General features: G+C 41.9%; 1 protein-coding gene across 1 annotated transcript in view; it reads right to left on the bottom strand.

Moving 5' to 3' along the window:
- Positions 1-25,927, bottom strand: part of Ttn (titin) — a 270,030-nt gene that overhangs the window by 81,190 nt on the left and 162,913 nt on the right. The window contains exons 187-228 of the mRNA XM_057755570.1: positions 25,651-25,917; positions 25,422-25,561; positions 24,891-25,017; positions 23,871-24,013; positions 19,200-19,323; positions 18,166-18,432; positions 16,444-16,541; positions 15,493-15,661; positions 15,137-15,403; positions 14,763-15,029; positions 14,403-14,681; positions 13,901-14,309; positions 13,673-13,797; positions 13,301-13,567; positions 12,546-12,815; positions 12,155-12,457; positions 11,755-12,057; positions 11,331-11,518; positions 11,056-11,170; positions 10,661-10,945; positions 10,415-10,566; positions 9,342-9,489; positions 9,011-9,188; positions 7,996-8,117; positions 7,619-7,906; positions 7,228-7,524; positions 6,927-7,113; positions 6,348-6,463; positions 5,960-6,259; positions 5,498-5,797; positions 5,299-5,404; positions 5,005-5,201; positions 4,610-4,915; positions 4,239-4,517; positions 3,365-3,664; positions 2,953-3,255; positions 2,489-2,851; positions 1,884-2,186; positions 1,465-1,764; positions 1,071-1,367; positions 681-965; positions 281-574 (exon numbers count right to left, since the gene is read on the bottom strand). Of these exons, the coding sequence (XP_057611553.1) occupies positions 281-574; positions 681-965; positions 1,071-1,367; positions 1,465-1,764; positions 1,884-2,186; positions 2,489-2,851; positions 2,953-3,255; positions 3,365-3,664; positions 4,239-4,517; positions 4,610-4,915; positions 5,005-5,201; positions 5,299-5,404; positions 5,498-5,797; positions 5,960-6,259; positions 6,348-6,463; positions 6,927-7,113; positions 7,228-7,524; positions 7,619-7,906; positions 7,996-8,117; positions 9,011-9,188; positions 9,342-9,489; positions 10,415-10,566; positions 10,661-10,945; positions 11,056-11,170; positions 11,331-11,518; positions 11,755-12,057; positions 12,155-12,457; positions 12,546-12,815; positions 13,301-13,567; positions 13,673-13,797; positions 13,901-14,309; positions 14,403-14,681; positions 14,763-15,029; positions 15,137-15,403; positions 15,493-15,661; positions 16,444-16,541; positions 18,166-18,432; positions 19,200-19,323; positions 23,871-24,013; positions 24,891-25,017; positions 25,422-25,561; positions 25,651-25,917 (9,834 nt within the window). The remainder of the gene's footprint in view (positions 1-280; positions 575-680; positions 966-1,070; positions 1,368-1,464; positions 1,765-1,883; positions 2,187-2,488; positions 2,852-2,952; positions 3,256-3,364; positions 3,665-4,238; positions 4,518-4,609; positions 4,916-5,004; positions 5,202-5,298; positions 5,405-5,497; positions 5,798-5,959; positions 6,260-6,347; positions 6,464-6,926; positions 7,114-7,227; positions 7,525-7,618; positions 7,907-7,995; positions 8,118-9,010; positions 9,189-9,341; positions 9,490-10,414; positions 10,567-10,660; positions 10,946-11,055; positions 11,171-11,330; positions 11,519-11,754; positions 12,058-12,154; positions 12,458-12,545; positions 12,816-13,300; positions 13,568-13,672; positions 13,798-13,900; positions 14,310-14,402; positions 14,682-14,762; positions 15,030-15,136; positions 15,404-15,492; positions 15,662-16,443; positions 16,542-18,165; positions 18,433-19,199; positions 19,324-23,870; positions 24,014-24,890; positions 25,018-25,421; positions 25,562-25,650; positions 25,918-25,927) is intronic.

Genomic DNA, 25,927 nt, shown 5'->3' with positions numbered 1-25,927 from the left:
TAACTACTTGTAGGTTATTATAAAGACTTTGTAGATACAAAATTTTTGGCACAGAAAACGTCACATCTTTCATATACATAAAACAAAAATACATGGAAATTTAGCAAATATGGTATCTTAAAAATTGCCAATAGATATTTGATTTTCTTTTATTATCCTCTATCTAGTCTAAGATCTTGAGACTGTTGGGTGTTTGATACCATAAATCTCAGCAAATACTTGACTTATAGATAAGCAGAATAGCATTTATTTGGTAAACACAGTGAAAATCTTTTCTTACCTAGCGGATCAACTGCAAGAATTGGTCCTATTTCAACAGGAGGCCCACAGCCAAACTTGTTCTTGGCAATGACACGGAACTTGTATTCCTGTCCCTCTATGAGACCTGTGATGTCACACTTGGATCTCTCCGTCTCAATGGGCTGTCTCCAAGTGTGCATCTTGGCATCTTTCCTTTCAATTATAAACCCTGTGATTTCACTTCCTCCGTCATCTGCTGGATCCGACCAATTCAGCAGACACATCTTTCTGTTCGTTACAACAGGTTTCAGGTCAAGAACTGGGCCAGGAACATCTGGAAAAAGAAACAATAACAAACAATAAACAAACAAACAAAAATCAGTGTTGTAAGATCACATGCCATGGGAAAATCCTATGAAAATCCTCTAGATGTTCCTTACCGAACACTTCAACCCGGACTGCTGCAAATTTGGAACCACAGCTGTTTGTTGCTGTGATTACATATCTGCCATGGTCTTTTCTCAATGCATCCTTGATAATTAGCTCAGATTTGGTTCCGACATTCTCTATTACAACACGCTCTTTATCCAGCTCCCCTTCTTCGATGGTCCATACTCTTGTGGGCACAGGCCGGCCAGTCACCACGGCTGGGATTCTGAGAGTCTTCCCAGCCATGATCTGTATGCCTCCCTTTACAGAAACATCCAGTTCCACAGTTGGAGGCTCTGTTGAGGAAGAACGGCCATATATGTTAGTGCAAGGAACAAGAAAATTTAGCCCCATGTTGGGAAACATCCATGCCCTCCCCCAGAAAACTTTGAAGTACCTACCTTGTGGTTCAGCCACAGTAACAGGCTCTGTTTCCCCAGGTGGCCCTTCACCGGCTGCATTGACAGCGCTCACTCGAAGTTTGTAGTCAGCGCCCTCTCGAATTTCTTTGACGGTGAACTGACGGACTTTGATCATCTTCTCTGTGCAGCGTGACCACTCGTTAGTGCCAACCAACTGCTTATCAACAAAGTAGCCAATAATCTCCCCACCACCGTTGAAAGCTGGGGGTTCCCACTCCAGCTCAATGGTCGTAGAGCTCGTATCTGCAACTCTTGGGATGGGTGGCCCAGGTGGAGCTAGGATGAAGGCAGAAGACACAGGTGAAGTTTACCGATGGTTTCCAAATGCGGGCTAGACTAGTCTCTTACGCTTTCTTCTTAAGAAGGTACTTACAGATGGGGTCACGAGCTGTTTTAGGGTCTGAAGGCGGGCTGAACTTTCCAGGCCCAGCAGCATTTTCAGCACAGACTCGGAAGACGTAGGTGAGTCCTTCTAATAAGCCATCTACCTTGGTTTTCAGAGAACTGAGAAGGGTTTTGTTGACACGAGACCAGTGTGTGCTGTTGACCTCACGTTTTTCAAGCCAGTAACCCAAGATGGGGCTGCCGTTATCTTTTGGCTCATTCCATTTTACTAGCATGCTGTTGCTGGTGACATCTTCCACAATGGGCTTATCTGGTGCATCAGGAGGTTCTGAGAAAAAAATATATTTGAATTGTATATATAATATGATATAAAATCAATTTTACACGACGATGTAAAGAGGGAAGGATATGGTGGAAGGCCAACTTAAGATGCTAAAACAACCTTACCAAATGGATCTTTGGCCAAAAGTGGCTTGGAGACACATGGTGGTCCAGGTCCCAACCTATTTTCAGCTCTTACACGGAAGAGGTACTCTTTTCCTTCAATCAGTTTTGTTACTGAATATTTGCAGTGTCTGAGTGTTGAAGTGATAACAATCCATTCGGAGTCAGGTTTGGTCTTGTCTTTCTTTTCCAAGGTATAGTTAATGATCTCACTCCCACCATCATCAAGGGGTGGTTCCCATTTACAGAGGACAGAGTTCTTCCTAATATCCTCAAATACAAAGTTGATTGGCGGTCCTGGTGTATCTAATATATCAAAGGAGATCGGTGATTAAAATTTTGTATAGAACCGGCTGCTGATGTTATTATGGTCTTTGGGTACAACTTCTAGTTTTCCCATATCCTTCTATCTTTATATTACATTAGCTAACAAAGAACAAGGTCAGTTGATCTTTTTTTCAATAGTGTCTGCTTAGATGATAAAATTGTGAGAACTATTTGCTGAAGTTGTTTCTTTTAAAGGATCCCCAAACTACTAATTTTTATGTCTTGCTAGAACTCTTAGGTAGATTTTCTTTCTCTATTGTGAAGTAGTTTTAACTACTTACCTAACACAATGACAGTGCAAGGTGCTTTGGCAACACCATGATCGTTCTCAACTTTGATCATGTACTGGCCGTGATCAGGTCTCAGAGAGTCACGGATGCGCAGCTGAGATTCTCCTTGTTTGCTGTTATTGATGCTCAAACGCTCTGTCAGAGGCAGGAAGAACGGCTCCTCTTCTTCAGCCTCACCCTTCTTCCTCCTAACTGGGGGCGCTGCTCGCTTCTTAATTTCCTCCGGTACAATGACATTTTCATCCTTTATCCATGTGATTGTTGGGTAGGGTGAGCCAGAAATGGTCGCATCAAGTGCTATTTCATCACCCCGTTTAACTTCCAGGCTTGTTTTGAGGATGACTTTTGGGGCATCTGTAATGATTAAAAGTCAGAATTGCCTTTAATTCTCAACCAAGCACAAACCTCATTTGTTTTACAATGAGAAAGCAGCACCCCCAATAAACAAAACATACCAATAGGATCTACAGCTTTGGTTGGGGGCGTGGCCCGAGAAGGTTCACCAATACCAGCAGCGTTCTCTGCTCGCACACGGAATTGGTACTCTTTCCCCTCCTCAAGTCCTTTGGCTGTATAGGTCAGGACAGGTACCAGATGCTCATTGCATCTCCTCCATCTGTCTTCACCCTTAGCAATCTTTTCTATGATGTAACCCATTATCTTGCTTCCTCCATCATACAAGGGTGGCTTCCATGTGATAGTCATTGCCTTAGCTGTAGGATTATGAACCTCAACATCCACAGGTGGATCAGGAGGTTCTGGCGAACAAAGAAAAACACCTATTACTATCGGAGAAACCAATTAATGCAAAGACAGTAATTCTCGGATATTCTATCTTAGCTATCAAATGTCTATGTTCCAACTTACGCTTTGGATCTTGAGCAATGACGGGATTCTTGAGTTCAATATATTCGCCTCCACCAATCTTGTTGACTGCTTTTACCCGGAAAAAGTATTCACCATTTGGTATGAGATCCTTTACGGTCCAAGACAGTTTGTTCTCACCAGACATGACTGGTATGTATGTCCTCCTCCCAGCCTCTCTACGCTCCAGAACATAATGGAGAATTGGGCTTCCACCGTCGTATTCCGGAGGCTCCCATGTTAACTTGCAAGAGCTCTTGGTTATGTCACTTGCTTTAATATCTTTGCATGGACCAGGTAGACCTGTTAAATATAAAATTGATAATTACTATCATAAACTTGAAAAATTAGCGTTTGAATAGTGAACTTTATCTGATTTGGAACATATACATTGGGGTGGGGTAATCTTTTCTGTGCTACCGTCCCCAGAACACAAGACATTTAGTATTTTTGTCCCCCATCTGTTACTAATCAGAAACATCAATCCTTGGGTATTTATGTTAAGCAAAATTGCTCCATTAATTTCCAACTAAAACCAGGGATGGTAGTAAAGGACAGAAAAATATTATTATTCCTGAAGGAGAAGACTACAGAAAGCTGAATTTATATAATTCAGAAAGAAATATCGATCACCTAAATATTCTTTAGGTGTGCTAGATAGTTTATTTAAATTAGTATTTCATATGCAAATAAATTAATCAGCGCTTAATTATTAACTAATCTCTTCAAAATTGTTTTTCAAATGAAAACACTTGAGGGAGTGTTCGGGGTCCAAATGCCAGCTCTTGAAGCTATTTGTACAGACTGTCGCAAGGCTAGCTATTATAACTTCTGGAACAGATGCGGAATGCCCAGAATTTCATTAGAGAATTGTTACCTATGACTTTGACATTGATTGAAGCAGTTGCTGAGCCAAGCTTATTCTCCAGGGTGATAGTGTAAACTCCGGCATCTGCATGGACACTCTTGGGAACCTCCAGGTGTGCAGAGATGTGGTCACTCTTCATTGTTAATCTGTCGCTGGCTTTCACCTCTTTGCCATCTTTATGCCAGCTCACAGTTGGAACTGGGACAGCTCTGAAGGGCACAGGGATGCTTAACTTTTCACCTTCGATAACCACGATGTCATGAGTCTCTAGATCAATTGTTGGTTTGCCTACAAAACATCAAGGGGTAGGGGAAAATGCATTAAAATGCAATGATCAGGAAAAAATATATTATCGGCTATAAAACATATCTAATTCTTACAGTCTGGGTCTTTGGCAACCACGTTTTCAGAGATTTCAGATGGCTCGCTGACACCAACAGCATTGACGGCTCTCACTCTCAGGACATATTCCTTGTCGGGAACAATTCCCTCTTCAACTTTGAACTTCAAATCTTTTACTGGGCGAGAATTAACTCGCATCCATTTCTCGGTGCCCACCGGACACATTTCAACATGGTAGCCTATGATAGGACTGCCACCATTTTTCTCTGGAGGTTTCCAAGCGATGGCAATGTGTTTCCTCCCAGCGTCAGTCACATGCAGATCAAGAGGAGGTGAAGGAGGACCTGGGAAGACAGCAGCAAAGCATTGACACCCCAGTCTCACCACCAGGCCCTACACAATCTCCTCTGAATGATCAGCATGACTGACTTACTTGTCGGATCTTCAATTGACAGGATTTCTGTGGGCTCACTTGGGTGACCAACTCCTGCCTCATTTTCAGCCCGAACTTGAAACTGGACTTCTGTGCCTTCGATGACATCAGTTACTCTGAAATTACAGTCGGGGCCTGAGGTCTTCCCAGCTTTTACCCAACGGGTGCCTAATTTTTCCTTCTTCTCAATGATGTATCTGTTGGAAGAACAAAACATTTCACTTAGCACTCAGAAAAGCAGAAGTTTGTCCCGGATGTCCGTGTTTGACTTTTTAAGTGGAATGGAAGCTCTACCTCTGGATCGGTCTTCCACCGTCGTTTTTAGGTGGTTCCCACTTTAGGTCAACATGTCGCTTTGTCACGTCAACTACTGTCAGGGCATAGGGTGGTCCCGGGGTAGCTGTTGGCAAAATAACCAATGGTTAGAAAAACCCGAGGGAAGACGTATTACTCGCTACAAATGCTGCTGCAAAGACTGAGTTACGGTGCATACTGAAGGTGTCTTTGGCCAGGACGGAGTCTCCGATTTCGGTGTAGTCGCTTTGCCCAATGGCGTTTTCTGCAGCCACGCGGAACACATACAGAGAGCCCTCTGTCAGGGGGGTCACTGTGCACTTGGTCTCCTTGACCGTGGTGTCCACTGTTTGCCAGCCTTTTCGTCTCACGTCTCTCTTTTCCACGATGTAGTTGGTGATGGGTGACCCTCCGTCTTTCTCAGGAACTGTCCACTTTAGGTCAGCTGAATTTTTTGTGATATTAATCACTTCGAGCCAACGAGGTGGTGACGGAGGATCTGAAGAAAAGAGAAAAAAAAATCCCATGTAAGTCTTTACCAAACGTTCTCATGGTGTCAAGGAAACAATAAGGCAAGGCAGGAATAATAGGCAAAATGGGAATAACAGTGAGGTTTAAAATCTCCCTTAGATGTAGTTTTCAGATCGTAAGAGTGACTTACAGAGTTTCTCCCGGCAAAGTACAGGGTCGCTCGGGTCACTGGGCTCACTCTCTCCAGCCTTGTTCACGGCTCTCACTCGGAACGAGTATTCCTGCCCTTCCATCAGGCCTGTGAGCAAATGCTCAGTGGTGGGGACCCCCTCAGCCACTCTGACCCAGTCGTCCGTCCCAGTCTTCAGCATCTCAATGACGTAAGACTCAATCTTTGCCCCTCCATCATGTTCTGGCTTGGTCCAGTTCAATACTAATGATGTTTTGCCTATGTCCTTTACAGTTGGTTTTCCAGGAGGCCATGGAGGATCTGCAAGCCAATTTCAACATTATTTGTTTTGTCCAAAGGAAGTTAATATATGCCTCAAAATAACTACAGAAAATCATATAAATAATACCTATGGGATCCTTTATTAAGATTGGTTCAGTTGATCTACTTGGCTTTCCAGGTCCAGCCAAATTTTCAGCCAGCACACGGAATCTGTACTTTTTCTTATTGGTGAGACCTTTCACTCTGGAGGAGGGACAAGGTAACATCATGACAAGAAGTGTGTACTATACATAGAAGAGGCTAATTTGTTTAAATAGTGAGAATCGATTTGTAAATTTAACTGAATATACTTCCACATAAATTTAAAATTGTTTTTAACTGCACTGTCATAGTCTTTATATTAAGCCACATATATTACTCAAATTATATCTATAACATTATATAAGTTATAATATTATCAGTTATGCTAATATATTGGAAGACCAAATGCTTAGAAATGCCTAGAAGGTTACTATTATAGAGTTAACAGATATGTGCTATTGAATGGTATTCATGTCATTTCAAAACTATGTGCCAACAGGCAACAGAAGTAAAAGTGATGAAAATCTCTTAATTTGTAATCACACATGATCAAAAGGATTGTGGCGTGCCAACAACTGAGTACATGGCTAATTTAAAGCATGACAGACACGTGGGGCGGGCTCACCTGTATGTTGTGTCCTTCACTGGCATCTTATTGCATCGGACCCATTTGTCAGTGTCAGGGTCTAATCTTTCCACCCAGTATCCGGTGATGGGGCTGCCGCCGTCATCGTCTGGCTCACACCACGTGAGAGTCACTGCATCTTTAGTGATGTCAGAAGGTTCTAGGCGAGTTGGCGGTCCAGGTGGATCTACAGACGGCATAATGACAGAAAAAAGTCATGATCTGCACCCAACACCTACATGCACGATTGATATAACCCATCCCTTTTTCTTCTCTTTAGTTAGCAGATTGAGAATCTCACCAAATTGATATTTGGCGACTATTGGAGCAGCCTGCACTGGCTCGCCAACGCCGTACATGTTCTCCGCAGCAACTCTGAAGATGTACTCCTTGTTGGGTGTTAGTTTGGTCGCCTTGAAGTGTGTGTCCTTCACAGTTGAGGAGAGCTTGTGCCACACATCGCTGTCCGTCGCCTTCCTCTCCACGACATAGTTCGTGATCTTAGATCCACCATCATCTCTTGGCGGGTTCCACGTCAGAAGACAAGACTCATTGGTTACCTCCGTGATGTCAAAAGCAGCTGGTGGTCCAGGTTTATCTGCAGATGACATTACATGGGAAAAAAATGTAAACTGTTTTGTTCAAGTAGCCATGGCAAACTTAATCCTTTTAAAAAGAAGAGACTCCCTTACCCAAGACGTTCACTTCCACCACCGCTGTGGCCCGGCCACAGACATTCACCGCTTCTATGATGTATGTGCCCGTGTCACTTCTCTTACTGTCTGTGATTGTTACCGTGGATTTCTTAGGAACATTTTCAATGGTGATTCTTTGGTCTGGCTTCAGAAGGGTATCCGCCTTTGTCCAGGTTATTTTAGGTTCAGGCTTTCCAGTCACAGTGGCTGGAAGCTCAATCTTCGTGCCGGCTTTTACCGTGAGGCCAGCGAGGAGTTTCACATCAAGGAAGATCTCAGGAGCCTCTGAATTGGAAAAGATTATTCACGCTGTTAGCGAGTTCAAGCTGACAAGGTCAGAACCCTGACAGAAAAGACAAGAAAACGATAAATACCCTGTGTGTCCACCGCCTGGATTTCTTCTGTGGGTTTGCTTGGCTTGCTAGCACCTAGCCTGTTCAAGGCTTTCACGCGGTAGGCGTACCATTTGCCTTCCTCGAGGCCTGTGACTTCCATTCTGTCAGAACACAAATAGGGCGTTATGGTCACGGAGATAACCTATTACACTTAGAGTTACATAGTATAGTTATTTCTCTAGAATTCGTACCACTAACATAGTACCAGCTTTTAGATGAAATATCTGGACTGGAGGAAGCAATGAATGTGTCAGGAATGGATGGGGTCCTAATGAACTGTTTTTTTTTTTTTTTTTTTTCTTTGGATTTTTTGAGACTGGGTTTCTCCGTAGCTTTTGGTTCCTGTCCTGGAACTAGCTCTTGTAGACCAGGCTGGCCTCGAACTCACAGAGATCCACCTGCCTCTGCCTCCCGAGTGCTGGGATTAAAGGCGTGCGCCACCATCGCCCGGCGAACTGTGTTGTTGAGGTGAGCACAACCATGTCCTCAGACTCATGGAAATGGCAAAGCCGTCTTCTGGTCTAATCAACCACAGCTGCTTCCTCCTGAATCTCCTCTCCCCAGACCACCCATGGAGACAGTCTAACGCCTCCTCTTTCGGCTGTACATAATAAACCTGCTGAGTTTGCTGGTAGCATAGAAGGTGTCCTCCATTATAGTGGTCACCCCCATCCCCCACCCCAAAGACACACTGGACCACAGTTTTTCCTGTATATATCTGCTGTGCCTTCCATTTCTTCATTCCTGTGTTGCCCGGATTAGGTTCCTGGGACTAGGCTATTCTTGACTTGTGACTAGACTTTTCAGTATCATAACTAACGAAACCTTGAAGGCTATCTATGCTCAGCTGAACTTTGTGAACTCAGATGTAGGTATACTAGAGGGATTCTTAGTGAGGAAAAAAATGAACTCTTAATGTCTCCCAGGTAAAATCCATTCTAGTGGGTAGGAGTCAGAATTATTCATGTATCCAATATAAAAAACAAACACCTACTTTGTGTCTGCAACAGGCTCTCCACAGGCAACCCATTTGTCAGAACCACGGGGGCATTTTTCAACTATATATCCTTTGATGCGCGAGCCACCGTCATTTTTAGGAGGATCCCATGTTAGGAAGATACTTTTGGCAGTCCTGTCTCTCCATTTGACATTCTCAGGTGGGTCAGGTACCACTGTAACATTTTAAGGAGGGCATTAATCGTAGACAGGCTCTCCAGTTATGGCCATGCTACCAACCCATGCCGTCCCTCCAAACTTCAACCCCAGCACTAAAATCAAAATTCGGTAACACAGACCAGGCATGAACCCATGAGGCATGCACTTACTTGCAGGAGCAGACATATTTACAGGTTCATCAGTATATGCAGGTTCTCCAGGGCCACACTTGTTTCGAGCACAGACTTTGAATAGATATTCCTTTCCTTGAACAAGATCAGGAACCGTGAATTCAAGATCGGTCACGAAGTCCATAACCTGAGACAAAAAAATAGTTAATTATCTTCCCCAAGTATTTCCTCAAGTCAAAAGACGTTTTTTAAAAAAAAATCATGAATACAGATACCCACTATTAATTTTTTAAGATTGGGACTTTCTATGTAGCCCAGGCTGCCCTAGAATCTATTACTGTTTAGTTCCTGTTGGCTCTAAATCCATAGTCCTGCCTCAGTTTCTACAAGCATGTGCCACTACACCCTGCTTACTCTAAAGTTGTTTTGCATGAAAGCTTGGTGTTATTCTCATATTATTTTTGTATTAGGAAAAAACATCAAAGTGGGATAAAATAATAATTGGCCTTAAATACAATGAGAAATAGATTCTAGTTTGTGTGCATTAAAAAGATGGTAGTTTGTTTATTAGAAATTTAATTTTAAATGAGAGTATAAAGGGCTAGGGGCGAACTCATTGATGTAGTTACTGTTTAGCATGTGAATATAAGTTTTATTTCTAATATTGCAAAATGTGTGTGTGCACACGTGCATAGACACATGGAACACATACACACGCACACATACATATAACCAGCATAAAGGAAGAGAACAAGGCAGATCAGGTCAACTAAAATAAATCAAGTGCAATGATGAAAACACCATTTACACTGAGACAAAAAATACTTCCTTTGAAATGGCTTATAGCTCAGTGTGCACCTGTGGTACTCACTAGATACCAAGTATGTAGGTAAGCTTTCTTTTATGTGTTAAAGGTGCCTAGCTGAAAACAAAATGGGACACCTGTACCAAACTCTGGCTAAATTACCCAAGGAACAGTCCAAAGGTTTTGATACTTGTCACGACACAAAGGTAAACTGAGCCCATGACCCATCTGCATGGCCTCCCAGCCTCCTCCTGGAATCTCCTTCATTCTCTCTTCTAAAATTGCTGGGTTACTATGCGACACTCACTTTAGTCCACGTTTTCCGGCTCATGTCTCTCTTTTCAATGACATATCCAGTTAGTGGGCTTCCTCCGTCATCGTCGGGTGGTTCCCAAGTCAAGTGCACAGAATCCTTTGTTACGTCGCTAAATTTCAGTTCTTTGGGTGCGCTTGGGGGAGCTTATAATAAAAGGCAGTGAAAGGTATTATGATTGAGGTCAATATGTATTAATGCAGTCAAACCACATTAGATAGCAGGAGTTTAATTCCTTACCGATCACATTGACATCAATTTCTCCAGAAATTGACTTCACAGGATTTTCTAATGTGAGTGTGTAAATACCCTTGTCTGGCCGTTCACTCGGAGAAATGACAAGTTCGGCATAGGCAGATATGGTCTTCATTTTCACACGGTCCCCCTCTTCTAGGACTTGATCTCCAAAAGTCCAGGTTGCCTTTGGTCTTGGGTAGCCCGTGCTTGGAACCAGGATCTTGATGGGATTTGGAACGATAACTTCCAGACCATCTTTGAATGCACTCAAATCCATCGTTGGTTCAACTACCAAGAAAAAAAAAAAACTGTGAATTTCTAGCACCATATGTATGTCTCTGGTACACCAAAGAAGGTATGGGCTATTCCCTAATCTAGAAAGTAAAATATCTTTTTACCAAAGGCATCATCAGCGGTGAGAGGACCAAGGATCTCGGATGGATCTGAAACACCAGCTGCATTTTCTGCAGATACTCTATATAAATATTTATTCCCTTTATGCAATCCAGTGACCTAAAATTACAAGTTAGTATTTGTTAACATCATATTCATTTAAGCCCATGAACATATATATGTTATAATATATGTGATATTTTATAACTATGTATATATAATATAGAACAAATATACATATATAATACAAACATATTTTTTTAAGATGCAAACTGCTTACCTTGTAAGTCAGTTCAGGGACAGGTTTCATATTGCAGCGAATCCAATTGTCTTTCCCTTCCTCGCATCTTTCAATTATATACCCCAATATTGGGCTGCCGCCATCTTTCAGAGGAGGCTCCCATGTGAGCTGAACTGATGATTGTGTCTGTTCCGAGGAACTGAGGTTCACAGGGGGACTTGGTCTCTCTGGAATGGCAGAAAGATTAGGAACATATAATTTCATCGAGTGACAATTTATTAAGACATGAAATGATCCTAACCATGTCATCAGAACAAGTCTGTGGGCTATGTGTGCACAGTCTTGGCTTTTACAGTTTTGTTCTTTTATTATATTTTATTTGATCAGAAGCATCAGAATTCATATTTAAGTTTTTGGTTTCATGCAATGTTTATTTTCTTTTTAAGTATTACTATGCTCTTACCTATTGGATCAGCAACTTTGACAAAGGGTGTGGCTGCACTTGGTTTCCCAACTCCGATTCGGTTCTGGGCTCTGACCCGGAAGCTGTACTCCTGTCCTTCAACCACATCGGTGACTGTTGCTGACAGGTCCTCAGCCCTTACGGTCATGGCAGTGTCCCACCTGATAGAAGTCTTGTCCCTCAGTTCAATCACATAGTTTGTGATTTCAGCACCTCCATCGTACTCTGGTGGCTCCCACGTCAGCGAGACACCAAATCTATTCACGTCAGTGATGGTGACATTCAAAGGAGGGCCTGGAACATCTGGATGTCACCACAGAAGAAGCACATGTGAATTCGGGTTATGTTGGGGAGAAACAAAAAATTAAGCTAGTTGGCAGTTTACTTAACTACTTCTTACCATATTTACTCCTGGCTTCTACAGGATTGTCGGTTTCTACTGGTTCTCCAGTGCCGACTCTGTTCCTCGCGCTCACACGGAACAGGTACTCCACTCCTCCTTTCTGTAGGCCGGTGACAGTGAACTCACAGCTGTCCGCTCGGTCAGTGACCAGCACCCAGGTCTTCCTCTTGATATCACGTCTTTCAACAACGTAACCTATGATTTTGCTCCCACCGTCCGTTAAAGGTTCTTCCCAAGCGAGGCTGACTTCACCATCAAATGTTTCAGTCACTTCTAAGTTACGAACTGGCCCAGGAACATCTACAATGTACAAATCATAGACTGTTTAGTGGTGTTGCGCCTTTAAGCTGTGCTATGCCAATCAAGTTTGAGTGACTCGGCGGCTTACCAATAACTTGTAAGTTGATGAAGCCCTCTGCTTTCCCATGCTTGTTCTGAAGCACGATTTTGTATCTCCCCTTGTCCTCCTTTTTGGCTTCCAAGATTCTGAAAGAAGTCTGCTCAGCTGTAGTGTCCACAGTTTTTGTAGACAGAGGTTCGTTTTCTTTAAACCACTCAGCTTCTGCTTTGGGGTAGGCATCGTAGGGCACTACCATAGTCAGGGGCTGCCCGGCATCAACCACGAGATCCTGATCAGCTGTCTTGATTTTAGGTGCAGCTAGTGAGAAAGAGAACATGCAAACGTGTTTGAATTATATATTATAGTCATGCTACAGCATGGGTTTTTTTGTTTTTTTTTTAAAACTCTACATTGGCTAACATTATCAGAACCTTGGAAGTATGCTACAGTCATTTTATAGCAGAGAACGCTGTTGGAGGTTTATAATTTGGAATAGGGAAGAATTGGGTCAAGATGAGAGTTATCTAAAAGATACACAGGAGTTGCACAGCAGTAGAGTGAGGGGTTGTCGCTAATTCTACGAATTCATGAACAGCTGCCACATGCCAGGAATAATCCCATGGTATGATATGAATGCCATTCACTTTCTCCTATTATAGAGAGGAAGAGTATCTTAACATGCGATGTGGGCTTGAAAACCATAGGCTTTCACAAGAAGCATTTTGCTATAACTGTAAAATCTGAAATCTATGTAGGATCTGTGATTTCATCAGACCATTGCAAAGCAAAAGAAGGCGCCTTACCTGCTAACTCAAGTTTCGCCCTGGCTTCTTTATCTTTGGCAATGAATCTGTATTCGCCCTGGTCACGTGGTTTAATGTCACAAATCTGTAGCCTGTGTATCTTTCCTTCACTCATCATCTGGTGCTTGTCGCCCTGGACAACAACCATGTTATTTCTAAGCCATTGGACCTCCACTTTATCTTTGTTGAGCTCAGCCATAAAGATAACATCAGCACCAGGGGCTTCAAGAATGTCTTGAGGAGGCCTGATAATCTCGACAGGGATTTCTGGAAAGGAAATGTAAAAATAAAAACAGATGTATGCCTGTAATTTTATCAGCATCATAAAAAATAGTCATTTCAGTCAGAATTACTCTTGAAACCGATGCGCACCTTCCACAAAGAGCCTAGCTCGGGACTTCCTGTCCTCTACCCCACAAGCATATTCGCACTCATCCTCCAGCCGGCAGTCCTTTATGATGAGCCTGTGTACGCTCCCATCTTTTTCAAATTTGTATCTGAAGAAGAGATTGGATGATTAGTTAGCTTGAGCCACAAGTGCTAGGCTGTCAAAGTGCACACAAAAACAGCGAGCCCCGGCACCGAATGCTTTTGGCATACTTTTTGCCTTCCTTGATTTCTCTTCCGTTTCGGTACCATTTTACATTGGCTTTCTCTCTGGAGAGTTGGCAGGAAAAGACCGCATCATCAAACTCAGTGACTGTCTGGTCTTCTAGGTGCTCCACGAATTCTGTCGGGGCTTCTATGATGAGCAGCTCTGCGACGGATTTGTCTTGTCCAGCCGTGACAATGTATTCACCCTCATCTGGAAACCCGCAGTCCTTGATGATTAGGGAGTGCTTGTACTTATCAATTCGGTACGATACGCGGTTGTCAAAAGGCACTTCTTCTCCATTTTTGGTCCACTTGAGTGTCACATTGAGACGATTCACCTTGCACCAGAAGGTGACTGATTTCTTCTCCATTGTTTCGATATCTTTAAGAGGTTCAATAATCCTAAGGTCTTCCTCTGCGGTGATAGAGAACAATAATGTTGAATTTAGTTGTTTGCATAATATAAATGGCTGGGAAAAAATGCTCTGGCACTGTCTAAGTCACATACCTTCCACTATTAGATTGGCTGTGCTCTTAACATTTTCCCCTCTGTGGTTAGTCAGCGATACATTGTAGTTGGCTTGGTCATCTAAGCGTGCGTCTCTGATTCTGAGAGTGTAGACCAGGTCCTTTTGGAGGATGATGTATTTTGAACTATCAAATATGGCCTCTTCGTTTCTGAACCACTTGGCTTTGGCACCTTCGGTATTGACTTCACAGTTAAAGACAACCTCTTGCTGTTCTTTTACCGTGGTGTCCTTAAGAGGAACTATGATCTTGAGTTTTTCTGTAAATAACCAATAAGACTTTGTAGCATGACGAGGGACCAAAACTACAAACAAATCAATCTGAAGAAGAAGAAACTTACCAATGACAGTCAGGTGAGCCGCAGCTCTGGCAGCCCCAACCATGACCACGTAAGTGCCCATGTCTTGTAGTGTGGCGTCTTTCACAACTAGGACTCTCTTTTTGCCATCAGCGATGACGTCATATTTATCTCCAGACTCAAGAGTCTGATCATCCCTCTTCCACTGAACCTCAAAGCTTTCCTTTGATATAGTGCAGACAAACTCGGCCTTTTCTCCTTCCAGGATTTCAAGGTTTTGAGGCTTTGAGATGAATTCAGCAGCAAGTTCTGGAAAGCAAAATGTTGGAAGACATTGAAAACATAGGCATTTGAATCTTAAGTCAGACAAGAATGAATGACTAGGGAGAGAATGTGCTTCCCTGAGATTTTCTTACCGTGTACTTTGACTTTGCCGTCTGTCCGAGAACTTGGGAGTCGACAGTTGTAGCTGCCCGCGTCCTCAAGTTGCGCATTCTGAATGATCAGGATTCTCTTCCTGCCATCAGTAAGTATCTCAAATCTTCCTGTTTCTATGATCTCCTCATCCCCTTTGTACCAGATCACTTCGGCCCCAGGCTTGGAGACTTCGCACACCAGCTTGATAGTGTCTCCTTCACTAACTTCAAGGTTAGCAAGATTCTTTGTGAAGACAGCTTCTTCCTCTATAGAAAAAGAACCCAAATTCATTCAGTAAAACCAGAGTGGGTTTTCCGGACTAGTGCATTTAGGCAAAGAAAGCCTTCACACTCACCCAGAACTGTCAGCATGCCGGAAGTTCTTGCCGTCCGCACTTCACAGGAATATTCGGCTTCGTCGTTCAGTAGACATTTGTTGACGACAAGAATTCGTACGGCTCCCTTAGAAATGATGTCATACTTTTTGCCCTTTTTAATTTCAGCACCATCTTTAAACCACTGAACCTGTATTTTAAGACAAATAGATTTATTTTTTTTAATCAGTGTTCATGTTGTTTCTTCACATGGTATTCTTAACAGAAACTAGGGGAGCTAGGATGTAGAAGGATTTTTAAAAAATCAATCTTAAGACATTATAGTATTTATAAAAGAAGACCATAAATATTATAGTATGTATGAAGGACAGATAAAAATATAAATAAAAAAAACAAAAAGTAAGAACAAAGTTACCAAGTACTCTTGACCCCCTATGATACTATTACCAAATATGAAAAAAATAACAGGATTATACACATTTTGAGTCTTAGGGGGCCTTACATCTCACACAAACCAGCTCCCCTGCTGTGGAAGCAGACTGAAAGTTAAAGGAATTTGGCAATAAAAATAGTTCATGGCAACCAGAAATACTTAGCTAAGATATGGAATTACTGCTATTTTATATATATATATATATATATATATATATATATATATATATATATATTATGTTATAATATATATCTTAAAAATATATATATCTTAAAAAGATAGCAATTCTAAATGTCTCTAAATGATAAATCTCATCTGAGTTCAGGGTTTTTCTATTGAGTAATACTAAGGAGAATAATTAAGTCAGGTCCATCTTTCATGCTAACATAATCTTTAAATATTTTCTCTGACCCCCCCCATTTTAGCTATTTTTTTCTTATTATTTGGCCAAAAGCAAACAGAGCGTCTTGATAATCTAAGATAATGTTGTGTAGTTACAGACCTTACACACACTAAGATAATGTTATGTAGTTACAGACCTTGGCGTTTTCCTTGGAAATTTCACACTCAAACCGAGCCGTTTCTTTTTCTTTAACTTGAAGGTCCGTGAGTGGTCTTAGGAATTCCACATGAGGGGCTGTAAGAGAATGACATTGATATTCAAAGGAGGCTTCTGATATTCTTCTGGTACACATTAAAAAAAAGTGACTCTTCGCTCTTTCAAGACAAGGTTTCTCTGTAGTAGGCTGGCCTCAAACTTTGCCTGCCTTTGCTTCCCAAGTGCTGTGCCTAAGGGCTGCGCTGCCAACACCCAGTGAGAAAAAGTGACTCTCTTTTGCAGGACTTTTTTTTTTTTTCTTTTCCTATCTTAATAGACTGACACTGACTTTGAAATCGCTTGCAGCTTCCACGGGGGATGATGCGCTGATTCTGATCTGTCTAGCTCACACACATTATGTCTTGCTGTACTACCAACTTAGTTCTTTCACACTGAGATCCATCTCAGCTCTTTTGAATGATTACTGAAGAAGATGCCTTCTTTCTGTTGGTTCTATATCAGAGTTGAAGGACATTATTTGTCAAAGGAAACACTAGTAAGGGAAGAAACATCATTAGGAATCCAGTAGAATTCAAAGACAATAGCCTGAATGCCAAGACAATAGTTTGAAGCCCTCCAGTTGGCTTTGTGTATGGCTAATAGACATGAGTCCAGTTGGAACCACGCATATCCAGTTTTTCAGTTTTGACTCAGCTTTAAAGATTTTCCATGCAAGTCAGGCATGTATTTGTATGACAAACACTGTGTTCTACATAGGGCGCTGATTTGACTTTTAAGTCTGCTGGTTCAGGCATTTCCAGACACGGCACTGCTGCTCTGTGGGATGGAGCAGCTGCCTCTTTTCCCTTCCATCTTTCAGGACTCCTTATAAGGCCTTTCCAAGTCGACCCTTCTTGGTCATGGGGTTCTGAGACCAATGCTAGCTGGTAGGCTTGGCGATAAGCCATCATGGCTGAGCCTTCGCCAAGAGGAAGTAGATTACAAGGGGCTACTCTGAGGTAAGTTAACCGAAGCGTGAAAAGAGTGACACGGCACAAGATGCTGGGAGTACAGTCAAAGCCACTAGGTTTTAGCTGTTGACAGATGAAAAGCAACACAGCCAAACAAGTATTGCACAAAAATATACCATGAAAAATGCTATGCGGGACAAATGAACCAACAAAGCGAATGAGCTAGCTAGCAGTGGACATACTGAGATAAAGGCTTATTTCTGTACAGGGGAAGAAGCAATAGCAAAAATGACAGAGTGCTTCATTCAAAGAATCCAGGCCTCATTCAGCTTCTCTTCCATCCTTATCAGACTGAATTATGTGATAGGGCATTGGCACATTAGAGCTGTTCTCAAGTAGGTTTGTTCCTGTTCAAGCAACTTTCATTCTCATTTTTAAGATATTCTCCAGGCCTGAAAACTTTTCCTTTCACGGTTCTGCACTTCTCTTTGTGTTAAAGGTTATTTTCATCTCTAGCAGGATATTCAAATAGTGGGCATAGCCACATACAGACAAAGAGCACAGCAGCACAGTGAACAGTGGTCGGTGTCTTTTCCAAGACTAGACAGAGCACAAGATGGTTTTTAAAGATACGGGTGAAGTATCAGGTTAGGTCAAGAATTATGATTAGGCCAAGAAGGGCATGCATAAAGTGTCTTGATGTTTTGGCTACAAAGAGTTACAAAGGCCAAGTCCTGAGGAGGAATACTTACGAACAACATTCAGGTTACAGGAAGTCTTAAAGTCCTTAGCATCGCAAGTGTATGTCTTGATATCCTCTGGGGTGCAGCCATGTATAATGAGCTTCCTGACCCTGCCATCAGCGACGATTTCGTATTTCTTGCTCTTGAGGATTTCTGTGCCATTTTTGAACCATTTCACCTTGGCGTTTTCTCTGGATACTTCACACTCCAGCACTGCAGTGGCCTCCTCTTCGACCGTCTGGTCTTCAAGGGGTTTAGTGAACTCAACTGGGGGTTCTGAAAGAATCCAACTTATTAGCTGCTTCCCTTCTCCAAGAGTTCCAGAACTTTCTCTAGTTTTCTCTGGCATCTCTGGGGCTGCTTCTGCTCTAAGTTTACTCATTTGCCAAACTATTTTTCATTTAGATGTTTTCCTTAAATAATGTTGCTTTATCATTATTCATACATACAGAGAAAAAAAAAACTTTTTATGTCCCTGCTGCCTCTTGGCCAGTCTGGAAACTCATTATGTAGACCAGGCTGGTTTCAAACTTGAGACAATCCTTCTGCCTCTGACTCTTGAGGGTTAGGCTTACAAGAAAAATAAGTATTAAACATAAAGGAAATAATGGCCAAAATTTTCATAAAATGAGTTGATAATAATTATTTCACCAGTTGTTTTTGGAACTAGTTAAAAATACAATAATAACATAGGGACAGAAAGAGTATGTAAAACCCACGTTAATTTTGAATTTTTTTTTTCCTTCAGAGACAAGTTTTCTCTGTGTAGACCTGACTGTCCTGGAATTCACACTGTAGACCAGGCTGGCTTTGAACTCACAGAGATCTGGATGTCTCTGCCTCTTGAGTGCTGGCCTTGAAGGTGTATACACTGCCTCACTATTTTAAAAAAACCTATATTTTGTTATGCCAAAATGTAAATTAGACTTTTGGATCCTTGATTTTAATGATCTGCGGTGCTCTTGCACAAAAACAATTAGGCGGATGCATTATTTATGATTCTGCTCATGGTGTGTGCACTTAGGGATGATTTTTGAAATTACCTTTCACAAAGAGGTTGGCCTGAGTTTTGAAATCCTTGGCCGTCAGCTGGACCTCTCCCGCGTCTTCCAGCTTCACGTCCCTCAGGGTGAGCGTGTGAACTCTTCCTTCCGAACGGGTCACCACCTAGGTGAGTTTGCAAAGAGTGCAGGAGACAGAGAGATGAAACAGCCGCCTAGAATGCAGGTCCCTTAACTCATCTGGATAAACTATGCAAGAGTGTTACTCACATTGGTTTATGATCGTGTATGTTGAATATATATTTATCTTAAAATGACTTCAGCCAATACTTTCAAAACTTCTAAAAATATTTTTAGGATTTTTTTAGTTACCATTATATAAATAAGAGGTGGTTTTTAGGGACATTTTTTAGGATTTCTTCGTTACCATTATATAAGTACAGGGTGGCTTTTTATGTTGAACTTGCACAGACCAATTTCTATTTACATTTCTGATCCTGTGAAAAATACATGTAATTATAAATATGTATGCATTTCTGTTTTGCTTCAAGCTTGTGTGTAGAAAAGAATTTAGAGAAGCTAAAAACAAAAGAAAAATGATTGGTTATTGTAGCCTGAAAGTAGACTTTTTTTTTTCCTGAAAGAAAATTGTATGTTTTAAAAGCAAGGTAATGATCATATAAATACAAGCTAGAACTCTTCTCTCATTTATTTTAGCAATTCAATTTACTTTGCTTTATTTATTTATTTATTTATTTATTTATTTTGGTTTTTCGAGATCGGGTTTCTCTGTAGCTTTGGAGTCTGTCCTGGAACTTGCTCTGGTAGACCAGGTTGACCCCAAAGTCACAGAGATCCACCTGCGTCTGCCTCCCAAGTGGAGATTAAAGACATGCACCACCACCACCTCCTGGCTTCAATTTACTTTGCAAATGAATGCAATCCTTGACTAACTTGTACAATTTCTGAATTTTGTTAACAAATTTTTTTGATGTTGACTCGTCTGTCTTCCTGCGTTTGAACATCAGTAATGGGAAAATCAGACATCACTGGTGCTGTTAGAGGTAGAAGATTAGGGTTCTAGAACCTAAGGTTCCTCAAAAGCTCTGCTCTGTAGTTGAGATTGGCTTTAGCACCTAAGTGTCTACTTAGAGTTAAGAATTGTTTATATTTCACTAGGGGTAGAAGAAAGAATCAGGAATACAGGTTCACTGAAACATTTTCTTCAAATAAGAACAAGTCAGTTATTCATCTAACTGCCCTTAATACCGAGAACACCTGAAACAGGCACAGACACAGCTGGGGGACGGTAGTCAAGATTGTCCCTAGGAGCATAGCTGCTACTTATTTGGGAAGTGGGGTCTGGATGGGACTTTTAAAACAATGTCTATGAATTTTGAACCTTGACTTATGGCCACTTAAAAGGAACTTCAGTTTCTAACACATGCACAATTATATAGTATCTATTAATACATCGATTTGCCATCTGAATTATTCTGAAAAGTCTGTAGGACATTCTCTGTCACTGAATATATCGCCCAGAAAGTAGTGAGTTTTCAATAAATGGCTTATGTAGACCATAGTCAATAGTTTGACTGTATTCACATAATAGACAGAAAAACAAATCAATGAAATGAATGCCAAATATTTTTGGTAAACCATGTAATGATAACATTAAGAGTCATCCTTTGTTGATATAACGAGGTATACTGGTGGAACACAGAAGGCACCACCAAACTGTTAAAATTTAAATACAAAATTATCAAAAGATAATTTTTGATCTCTGAGAGAATTTAGCTGTTTTCACTTGGCCAAAGAGGTTAAAAACCAAAAATGAAAGAAAAATAAAGTTTATTTCCAAAATGTTGCCTTCCAGTTTCCGATGTCTCTAAGTTGTTTTGTGTGACTGTTGGTGTAGAGATTAGAGATTTTTATGAAAAGTGTAGATAAAAAGGCCTGAGTTAACATGATAAGAACAGTTTGTGCTAATAAACCTAATTTAAAGAAAACCTCTAAACATAATAAGTGAACATGCAACTTTGCAGCTCGTTCTTATTTTTTTTTCTTTTTTTTTTTTGGAAAGAGACACTTAAGAGGTACAAAATCTTGGAAACACACAAGATCGCCTGGCAAAATTGAGAGCATGGGGGTAGAGGAGCTGAGAAGGGGAGGGTTGAGGAGAACTTGAGAGAATGGGATAGTTGAGATGGAGAAAGGACAGAGATGAGAGCAAGGAAAGAGATATCTTGATTGAGGGAGCCATTATAGAGTTAGCAGAAACCTGGATCTAGAGAAATTCCCAGGAATCCACAAGGATGACCCTGCCTAAGACCCCAAGCAATAGACTAGAGGGGGCCCGATCCTGACTTGCCCTGTAGTCAGACTGATGATTATCTTAAATATCACCATAGAACCTTTGTCCAATAACAGATGGAAACAGAGGCAGAGACCCACATCGAAGCACTTGACTGAGCTCCCAAGGATCAGTTGAAGAGTGGGAGGAGTGAGGATATGAGCAAAGAGGTCAAGACAATGAAGGGTTCATCCACTGAAACAGTCTACCTGAGCTAATAGGAGCTCACCAACTCCACCCGGACAGAGAAGGAACAAGCATAGGACCAAACTAGTCCCTCTGAATGTGTTGACAGTTGCATGGCTGGAGCAGACTGAGGGGCCAGTGGCACCAGGATTTATCTCTACTGCTTGTACTGGCTTTTTGGGATTCTATTCTCTTTGGATGGATACCTTGCTCAGCCTAGATGTAGTAGGGAGGGCCTTGGACCTTCCACAAAGCAATGTGCCTTACCCTCTCTTAGGGGGTGGGTGGAAAGGTGGGTGGAGGGAATGGGAGGAGGGAGGGAGTGGGAATTTGGATTGGTATTTTTTTCAAAAAAAAAGCTAATAAATTAAAAAACAAAAAGAAAAAAAGAAAAGAAAAAAAAAGGTAGGAGATCAAGTTCGCAGAAGGATTAGTTTTGGAAGGCCTCCTGTGGGATTAACATTCCTACAGGCAGGGACAATTCAGCAGCCCTCAGGCTCTGGTGGACCCACCCTTCCTAACCCTAGGAAAAAATGTAGTATGATAATATATTTTCTTTTTTTTTCTTTTTTTTTTTTTTTTTTTTTTTTGGTTTTTCGAGACAGGGTTTCTCTGTGGTTTTGGAGCCTGTCCTGGAACTAGCTCTTGTAGACCAGGCTGGTCTCGAACTCACAGAGATCCGCCTGCCTCTGCCTCCCGAGTGCTGGGATTAAAGGCGTGCGCCACCACCACCCGGCTTTCCCCTGGAGTAAAGCAGATGCGAGATGTTTAGGAATCTACATTTTAAGTCAAAATAGCAGAGTTTTTGTGTTTGAATGGATAGTCATCTTTTTTTTTCTAATATAAAGCTCCTAGTTTAATCACCAAATAAGAAAAAAAAATACGCTGCACTGAATAGGAAAAATAAAAGAGAGATGTACATATTAAACCAAGAAATCTGAGTTGAACCCAGCACCTGGTTTGGTATCTAGAAGACTTTGTTGTAAAAAAAAAGTTTTTTTGGTGTGAAATGCTACAGTTGGAACGTTCTGCCGTCTTTTCCCGTTGGTAACCATAGAAACCAAAGGTCTTGGTCCACTGAGTGCTGGGCAGAACTCATCTACCAGATGACTGTTACTGAGTTAATCACTACTCACTTAGTTGGACGCTAGTTTTTAAAATCTATTTTCACACATCTACATGAAGGCAATGTCCTCTAGTCCTTCAGCTCCGTGAAACTAAATCCTTTCCCAATGGTATCTTTTTCAGTCTTCAAATTTTGATTTGTATAGAAATTTTACAGATGGTCAGTATTATTTCTGGAATATTGGGCAAGGCAAACAATGAAATGTCCTGTATTTTTCTATATTTTATTTTTAAGAATTCAAAATGCAGGGCAAATTATCAAGCTAATGTGATTATCACTTCTACACTAAAGGGATTGCATAAGACAGAGATACACAGATCAATTTAGGCCTATCTGAATAAATGGCTCAGTTTTCACTTTGGGGTTGAATGTTGAACCTCAGGAATGAATGTTAGCCAAAACTAAAGTAGTTTACCCAAACTTCTCAAAAGTTTATTCATTTACACACAGGGATCCCTGCAAACCGCCCCCCCCCCATTCCGCCAGCTGCACTTTAAATGGTCCTCTGGCATTCCAGAGTTTGCGCAGCCTAAAACACTTGAGCGTTAAAAATAGCCTCGGGGAAAGGCTAGAAGAGAAAATCTGCCCAGAAGTTATCTCTCCGACTCTATCAACTGCCCAAAATGGAGTTCCAGTCTCCTCTCAATCCGTTTCTCCCCCGAACACCAGATAACACAGGAACAACCTGTGTGCACAGCTGCAGCTGAGACCTCGGTTAGGAAGCCCCTCCGCTGTGTTCTTGCTTTCCACCACTCCTACGAGCTAGCCCTGCTGGCTACTGAGCGTTTGCCTCCTTTTTTTCTTCCCGAAAAAACTACAACCTGATCATATCTAAAATTGTTATTCCTATTTTAGTAAGACACTATCATCAGGTTAAACATATGTAATCTGAAAACTCCCATTTTACAGTTCCAGCAGAAATCAAGTTAGAGGAAGGACAAAAGCAAGGGCTCTGGAGGGGCGGGGCCTTAGCAAGAACAAAGCGAAGGACAATGGAAGTGATCCCAAAGGAGAAAGGCAAAGCAGCGACTGGTGGCCCGCTTTTTACCTTATCATCAGGCTCCAGTTTCTTCCCTTTGAGGTACCATTCCACTGGGATATCCTCATAAGACAGCTCGCAGTCAAAGGTGGCTGTTTCCCCTGCGGTCACTGTGACGTCCTTCAGAGGCCTCAGAAGACCGATTATCCGCGCTTTGCGAGAGGGAAGGAAATGCCTTGTGTTATTCATTCTGAAATTTCCCAAGGATAAACAGATTTAATTCTTCATTTCCATGATGGTTTTCTTCAAGAAGGAAAGACCCACAAGTCTGGCTGCTGCTTTAACTCCCATGTGGACGTGGCCCCGTGGTGCTGAGAAGGGGAAAGTAGCAACCAAAGAGCCGGTGTTTGTAGGAGCCGCCTCTCCAGGATATACAAGGTCAGCAAGAAATCTGGGCTGCATCTGTCTCTCTGCCAGGCGTCAAGTTCCTCCTGCTACATAAGGTATGTGACCTCCAAAATAACTAAGGCTCTGATTGGGAGAGACAAGGGGTCCCTGGCCCCACAGCCTGTCCATGTCCGTCAGCCACTTCGCGCCTTCCAAAAATGGGAACCTAACTTTTCTGCCTCCCTTCTTGAGCTGAAAATGCCCACACAGCAAAGGTCTTCTCTCTAGGGTTACTGTTGGATAGTCACTTGAGAGATACAGGTTTGTTTTTTTTTTTTTAAGAATTTTTAATTCTTAGTTCTTACTGTATGTTTATCGATTTTGAATGAAAGGATTACAACAGCAGAAAAATCCGACTTTAATTTGTCATTGATGTTCAAATGACCAAGTCACTGAAAATGACAAGAGTTTAGAATCTGAACAACTTTTATATCAGGAGGTCAAAAAATAAATAGGAAAGCCAGTTTTTACACACAAATAGTATTTTCCAATCCCAGTTAAGCTTGATTCCTTCCTTCCTTCCTTCCTTCCTTCCTTCCTTCCTTCCTTCCTTCCTTCCTTCCTTCCTCCCTCCCTCCCTCCCTCCCTCCCTCCCTCCCTCCCTCTTTTCTTCCTTTTTTATCAAAAACATGTAATACTTACGCTTAACTCGGAGGTGGGCGCTAGATTTGACATTGGCAGCTTGGAAATCTACACCACCAGTCTGGTCCAGACGGCAGTTGTGTAAGATAAGAAAATGTATCTTGCCTTCTTCTTTAATTTCACACTCCTGTGCCAATGGAGAGAAAGTGTTGTATAGCAAGTAATGTTGAGACTTTTTTCATAGGTATATAATATAATTTATAAAGAGGTGCTACAAATGAATGGTTATACATACACTTCATGTATGAAATACAACCCCCTGGTACTACCAGAAGTGTTTCTTTTAGCTGTGTAATTCTGAACTAGAAGCATTATAGGGTACATCTAACTTACACAGTGCTGGGCAAGAATCAATGTACAAGTGACCTTCCTAGTCCATTCACAGACCCCAACGTCTCTCTTTGGCCGCAGGCCCCATAGGGAACTTAATTCCATGTTTCAAATGCCCCGCATGCACCCTGACTTTTCGCCTGTCCTTTTCCACTTCACACTATCCCTCTTCAGTGCTGACAGGTTCAGAAATAGCCATACAGGTGTTTGGAGCAGCGCCTCTCCCTTGAGTTTCCAGTTGGCATGGATATCATCTTCAGAGATCTCGGTTTCAAAGCGTGCTGTCTCGGTCTCTATCACCTCGACACTGTACAGGGGTCGCACCAGTTTAATCTCCCGATCTGGAAGAAATGAAGGGTCAGAAGTGCTATGAGTCTCTGGCAGAGAAGACTCCCATGGCAACTACAGAGACTCATGGAAATGTCCTCACCTTCAATGTCGAGCTTTCCAGAGGTCTGGTCTGTCCCACAGTCACAGGTATACTGGCCAATGTCGGATTTCAAGGCTTTCTTGAGGATCAGCATCCGCTTCTTGCCGTCAGCCTTAATAACAACATTTTTAGACGGCTTTATTTCCTTCCCGTCCTTAAACCATTTCACGGGTGCATCCGCTTTGCTGATTTCACACTGAAGAACCACTTCATCCTTCTCCACGCCCGTGTAATCCTGAAGCTTTCCTGTGAAGTATGGGTCTCCCTCTGCAGGTAA

The sequence above is a fragment of the Chionomys nivalis genome, chromosome 22 (assembly GCF_950005125.1).
Source record: "Chionomys nivalis chromosome 22, mChiNiv1.1, whole genome shotgun sequence".
NCBI lineage: Eukaryota > Metazoa > Chordata > Mammalia > Rodentia > Cricetidae > Chionomys > Chionomys nivalis.
The sequence above is the reverse complement of the archived record's forward strand: the minus strand, read 5'-3'. Positions and strand labels throughout refer to the sequence as shown.